This window comes from Chamaea fasciata, unplaced genomic scaffold (assembly GCF_029207755.1).
Source record: "Chamaea fasciata isolate MVZ Bird 193981 ecotype frontalis unplaced genomic scaffold, bChaFas1.0.hap1 SCAF_1, whole genome shotgun sequence".
NCBI classification, from domain to species: domain Eukaryota; kingdom Metazoa; phylum Chordata; class Aves; order Passeriformes; family Sylviidae; genus Chamaea; species Chamaea fasciata.
This window is the reverse complement of record NW_027094086.1, coordinates 72696786-72702785: the sequence shown is the minus strand read 5'-3', so window position 1 is coordinate 72702785 and position 6000 is coordinate 72696786. Positions and strand designations below refer to the sequence as shown.

Genomic DNA, 6000 nt, shown 5'->3' with positions numbered 1-6000 from the left:
GAGGTATGTGGTGGAATCCTCCACAAAAATACTCATATTCTAAAACATCCAGCAGTCTTCAAAACATGTTAAAACATGAAATATCCTAAACAACATGTTTTATTTACTCTCCCCTCAGTGCACTGCTACATTTCAGTGCCCTACGATGCTGTCATTCACTCGTTTTCCAGTAGGAACTTGCCTTTGCTACAATCTCTGGGGAAAGTGTGTCAGCACCAGGCGTGGCTGAATTGGCAAAGGAAGTGACTCCACAGCCAACTTTTTATAAAAACTCTGCCTGTTTTCCGATGAAGTTTCCCACTGTGGCTGCCATTTGTGCATGCTGGTACAAACAACCGGCCTGCTGGAAATGACTAAGTGACTGAAAAATCCTGGCATTTTACTGCCTGTCACTAAGAATGCCTCTCTATTTCTTGCACATTGGCATAATTGAGCAGGACATTGTTTAGCCTGAGGAAAAAAAGGCTCAGGGCAAACTTTTTCACTCTCTAAAAGTACCTGTGAAAGAAGGCTGTAGCCAGGGGGGGTCTCTTCTCCCAGGTAACAAGTAACAGGATGAGAGGAAATGGCCTCAAGTTCTGCCGGGGGTGTTTACACTGGGTATCAGGAAAAATGTCTTCATGAAAGGGGATGTAAAGGATTGGCACAGATTGCCCAGATTAAACCATGTCCTCAATTGCCATATCCACACATTTTTGAACACTTCCATGGGCAGTGCTAAGTTGGGCGTGATGATCTTCAGGGTCTTTTCCATCCTTAATTCTTCTGTAATGCTGTGGTTGTTACTAATATTATGGCACTGCCACTAGCTGGAAAAATGCATGTTGCCTTACATTTGCCAAAGAAACTATTACACTGTTTCACAAAACTGAAGTACCACTTACAAACTTCATGGCATCTCCTTATTTAGGTTCTCAATTCTACAAATCTCTATTTATTTATTTATTTAAATTCTGGATTTTTGTCTTCCTTCTGCTTTTCTTCCGACAATTTAAAAACAATATCTGAAAATTAAATTCTATCCTATGGTATCATACTGACACCTATATAATTCCTCTGCAAGCATAGAAGCTTAGCCTTGGCACAGGCCCTTGAGGAAAGCAGTAATTATGTGCACTGACAACTAGAGAGAGATCAGTCTGAGAGCTTCAGACCATGGAAAGCAGCAAAGATCCTTCTCTCTCCCTCCCACTTACCTGGCACTCTGCATACTTGCTCCTGACTGACCTACCTTCAGTCCTCTCTCCCTTCTCCCTGGGGTCCTCAACCTCATCTCACTCAACCAGTTCTGGCTCCTACTTCATTGTTTGAGGAAAAACATTTCTTTCCTTCTAATTGCCGTGGTATTCGCCCTGCTTCACAATTCTCATGTTACCTCTCCACCATCTACTCAACTTTTTGACCGTGTTTCCTGGTCCACTAAGACCAAGTGCTCCTGTTCCTCATTTTTTTCTGTTTCAATCTGTCTTCCCCTCTTCTAGTTCTTGCTCCTTCTGCACTATTACGGTTTGCCTTGAGATCCCAGCTTCCAAACCTAATGCACAGCTGCGCTTTCAGGAAATTTCAGCCCCGTGTCTCTGAGAAATACTCAGGGTGGATGTTGTATTTTAGCCGTGAAGCCGCAGCAAGTCTTCATACAAATTCTTGTGCTAATGGCGACACGTGAATTCTCATAACATAAAGAAATGTTGCTGGCTCTAGCAAGAACAGCCAAAACACATCTTTGATGTAATACTTCGTCCAGTGCATCTTCATATACTAAAACTTTGTGCTTAAATAGGAAATTATTAAACTGTTTCTTAGAGAAAAATCATTAACTTGCAAGTGTTTTAATGTCATATAGCACATTTTCTTTAATTTCTTTTCTATAACAGCTGGTTTAGATTAAACCTGCAACGGCAAAAATTTCTATCAACTTTGTAACCAGTACAAGGAAATCCAAAGCAAACAAACCTGGGAAAACCAAGAAAAAGCGAGAATGTAATATTTTAATTCAAATTCAGAGGACAGTGGACAAAAAAGCATTAAAACCTCATAATACTACTCTAGAAAAAAATTATAATCTGGATTGACTTTGACAGAGACTAGAAAGAGAATAGGAGTAATTTGTGTTAGGCTACACGGAAGGCGACAGAGCTGAAAATACAATCTGAGACTCTAACGTGCTGCATGTGTAAGAAATTGAAACAACCCAGCAGCAAAATGTAAGAACTTAGTTACAGTATTTTTACAACATTTGTTCATTCGAGCTGTTTAGGATACCGTGACGGGATTATATTTTGGACTGTCTCAAAAAAACAAAAACAAAAACAAAAACAAAAACAAAAACAAACAAAAAACCACCAAACGTAGATTTACACATCACACATATTTTTGCAACGGTAATATAGTTGTTACATAGAGTGATGGGAAGTAAATGAAATATGATTACATTAATTTCCCTATAACAAACGTGTGATGAAATATTTCTATACCACTTTAGAGGCAGAGGAAGTCAACTCTCAAACATCCTACGCTCATCTTTTGGGGTACTTGCTTTGTTATTTCAAACTATAAAAGAAAACCAGAATGGTCTCCATGGTTTAGACTTTGCTGCTAATATAATTCATCCAGATATTGTGTTCTGTGCCTTTCCACATTACTTGGAAAAGCTAACTCAAGTGTTTGAAAATTTTCTTAAAACGATGTGAATCAGCTCTGTAATTTCAAACAGCAAGGAAATGAGGTCTGAAGAAAGGGCAAGGTGGGCACTTATTCTCCGGAGTTATCAACAGGGTCTCCAGCACAATTCCAAAACACGGCCCATACCAGCCATTGCGAAGAAAATTAACTCTCCCCCAGCCAAAAATTGCACAGCTCTTTATGCCGCTTTCACACATACGCGGTTTGGCGGAACACAACAAAGCGCAAGGCGAGGACTGCCAATTAGTCACTAATTACAAGAATTATCTGAAGTGCACACGCAGACGATTCAAGACCACGCTGTGAAGGGCCCGCGCGGTTTCCCCGTGGCAAACAAAACAACCAGGTCGGCTGAGGCTGCCAGAGCCGCCCAGGCTGCCCTCACGGCACACAGCCACCGCCTGGCGCGGGCGCCACGTCCCCGCCCGGCCGGGGCAGGGCCCGGCGCCCGGCGCGGCACCGCCCCCCCGGCGGCCACGTTGACAGGGCGGGCGTGGGCCGCGTTCGCCGGGCCGTCTTGGGGTGCGGGTGCCCGGTGCGGGAGCGGGGCCGCTGCCACACTAAAAATGTCTTCGCCTCCCAAAGAGAAAGCAGAGACGCGGGCCGGACACCCTCCAGCTGGTACGGCCGCCGGTTCCCGTCTCTCCGCTCTTTCTCTTGCCACGCCGGGGGACGGGACGGGGGGGGCCGGGGCGGCCGCGGGCCGGCGGGGCCGGGCGCCGCTTCCCCGCCAAGTCCCCTCCTGGGCGCGCCGGGGCTGAGGAGGGCGAGGGCGGCCGAGGACGGGTCCCGCCGCTGCCGGGGATGCGATCCCCGGGGTTTGAGCCCCGGTGGGTTCGAGTCCCCGGGGATGCGAACCCCGATGGGTTTCCTCGCTCTCCGCTGCTCGGGCGCGATGCGGCGCTCTGGCCGCGGGAGGTGCGCTGGGATCCCCGCCTGAGCCCTGGGCGCCCGCGGCGCTCCCTGCCCTCCGGCAGCCTCTCCCGGTGACGGGGAGACGCTCCCTGCCCTGCCGCTCCTCGAGGAGAACTCTGGTTGCGGCCAAACCCTCATCGGGTGTGTACAGCTTGGCATCTCCAGGCTCCGACCCGGCAAGCAGACAGCGTTATCTTCCCCGGCATCCCGCCCTCGAAAGGCGGCGGGGGCCTCCGGAACCCCGCCTAGGGCTGGGGGTGGTGGGAAGGGGAGCGGAGCGGTCTCGGCCCCACGCAGCCTGCGGGGCTGTTCCAGCAGAGTTTATGCCGAGTGTGAACGCACACTGCAAACCAGGAGTGCTCTGTGCATCCATTTTGCCCGTGGGCGTCACGGTGCGAGGGCCAGAGCAGCGTGCGCGCTCCTGGCTGCGATTCTGGGGCCTGGCAGGGTAGGAAGCAGGTAGAGGTGCTTGAGAAGTGCCCAGCAGAGGAGCTCCATCGCCTTCCGTCCTGCTGCTCTGTGCGGGTGGGCGGTCAGGGTGGGAGCTGTGTGTCACCTCCAGTGGGACGTTCATCTGCCAGGCTCCACAGGTACTAGCTCCTCTCTGTACACTGGTGGAGTTCAGTTCCTCGCAGTATCGAATTGTGTTCCTTCACGTACTGTTAGTTTTGCTTCTTACAGCTTTCTTAAAAAGGGGAACTTTGGTCCCTGCGTCAGGAGCTTTATATATGGCATCTAATGTTTCCCTGTGGAGTAGAGTAGTTGGTGAGCTTTTCTTTTTTTTAAGTTCCAGTAAAAAATCCCAAGGTGGCTAGTTTTATATTCAGATCAATCGATGAGATGTAAAGTTAAATTTGTGAACAGCTGTTGAACCATAATCAAATTCTGTGCTTTTTATAATGAGGACCTGAAATTCCTCTAAATAGAAGTGAGAAGCAATGGCTTTGCTTGGCATGGCAGATACGGTTCAGCAGTGCAAGTAAGTCAGTCTCTTGGCTGAGCAGTCATTCCAGTCCTGCAGCCTCCCTTGTCGTGGCATTAGCTCTTACCTGGCTTCTTGGGGGTACAAACCAAAGCATCATTTTCCAATGCTGACAGCTTTTGTTGCCCTAGCTCCTCGAGCTGGCTTGTCTTGAGGTGCATGTCAGCTTCAGAGTGGAGGGATCATTAAGATCTTATATTGGTTTAGTTCTGTCTTCCAGCTACACCACTGATGAAACAAATGTGCTTTGTATAAATGTATTTTCTGATGTTCCGTGTTTGAGAGTTTTGGCTAAAAACTGGTGTTTTGAAACTGGTGAAAATTTTTAAAAGACCTGAAGTGAGCCTCTCTAGGCCACATGAGAAATTAGCAATGTACAGTGTGAAAGCTCAGCAGGAGTACACTACAGGTTTCCTTTGCCATCATGGTATTTCTGTTTGAGTTTTTTTGTTGTAGAACATGGACCCACATACAAACTGAAGAACACCTTCAACTCTGTGCCGTTTAAGGTCATTGGCATTTTTTGGCTTTTTTTTCTATTTTTTCTGAACATGCGCACAGAATTTATCTTTGGAAGGTGGGTGATCACTGAGCCTGTCTTTGAGGCCAGAAAAAACCTAATGCTTTACCACATATTCAGGTCGCTTTGGGAAGAAGATTTTTCTAAGCCATTTGGCCCTTAGGTCTTTTAACACCTGGAAAAAACACAAGAAGTGTTATGACTAGCAAGAGTATGTATTTACACTAGTGGCTGAAGATAGGTTTTAATCCTCTATCTCAAGCTTGTTTAGATCCCTGAATATTAGAATAGTGCAATAGATCAGTCTGCAGACAAGTTTTAATAAAATGAAAGTAAGTTATTTTAAAAAATTAATACAAGTGGAATTTTATTAATAAATAACAAGGCAAATTTATGTCAAAGAAAAAGTGTGAATAGGGAATTTCTTTTGATAAATGGCTTAAAAGCCCAGGGTTTGCTGCATACAGTTCTATGAAGAGCACTACCTGTAATTACAGATGTGTCTTAGTCTACTGAGTAGGTTGGTTGTATAAGTTAGGAAGGATTTGGGTCATCAAATTAAAAGCGAAATTGACAAATCTGTTGTTTTTCAAGTGCACTGTTGGCCCTTGCTTACCGTCTGCACTGCATTCCTCTCTGCATCGATATTTCACACAGGGGGAAAAGAAAAGGCACTTGGAAAGACAAAGGGTAATGAAATGGAAAGAAACCTCAAGACCTCAGCACAGGAAGTGAGTTTGACCTCCTCTCTGAAATATAAGAAGGCCCTAACTTAATCTTTATTAAATATCCGCCTGTCAGTGAGATCAAGTGTGCCCATAATACATTGCTGAGTAGGTTTGTACAGTTCCTCTGAAGAGATCTGTAATTATGCTTTAGCTGTTCATCCAGTACATACTGT

General features: G+C 46.1%; 1 protein-coding gene across 1 annotated transcript in view; it reads left to right on the top strand.

Moving 5' to 3' along the window:
- The first annotated feature begins 3161 nt into the window (after positions 1 to 3161).
- Positions 3162 to 6000, top strand: part of DAP (death associated protein) — a 54393-nt gene continuing 51554 nt past the window's right edge. The window contains exon 1 of the mRNA XM_066186170.1: positions 3162 to 3303. Within this exon, the coding sequence (XP_066042267.1) occupies positions 3249 to 3303 (55 nt within the window). The 5' untranslated portion in view covers positions 3162 to 3248. The remainder of the gene's footprint in view (positions 3304 to 6000) is intronic.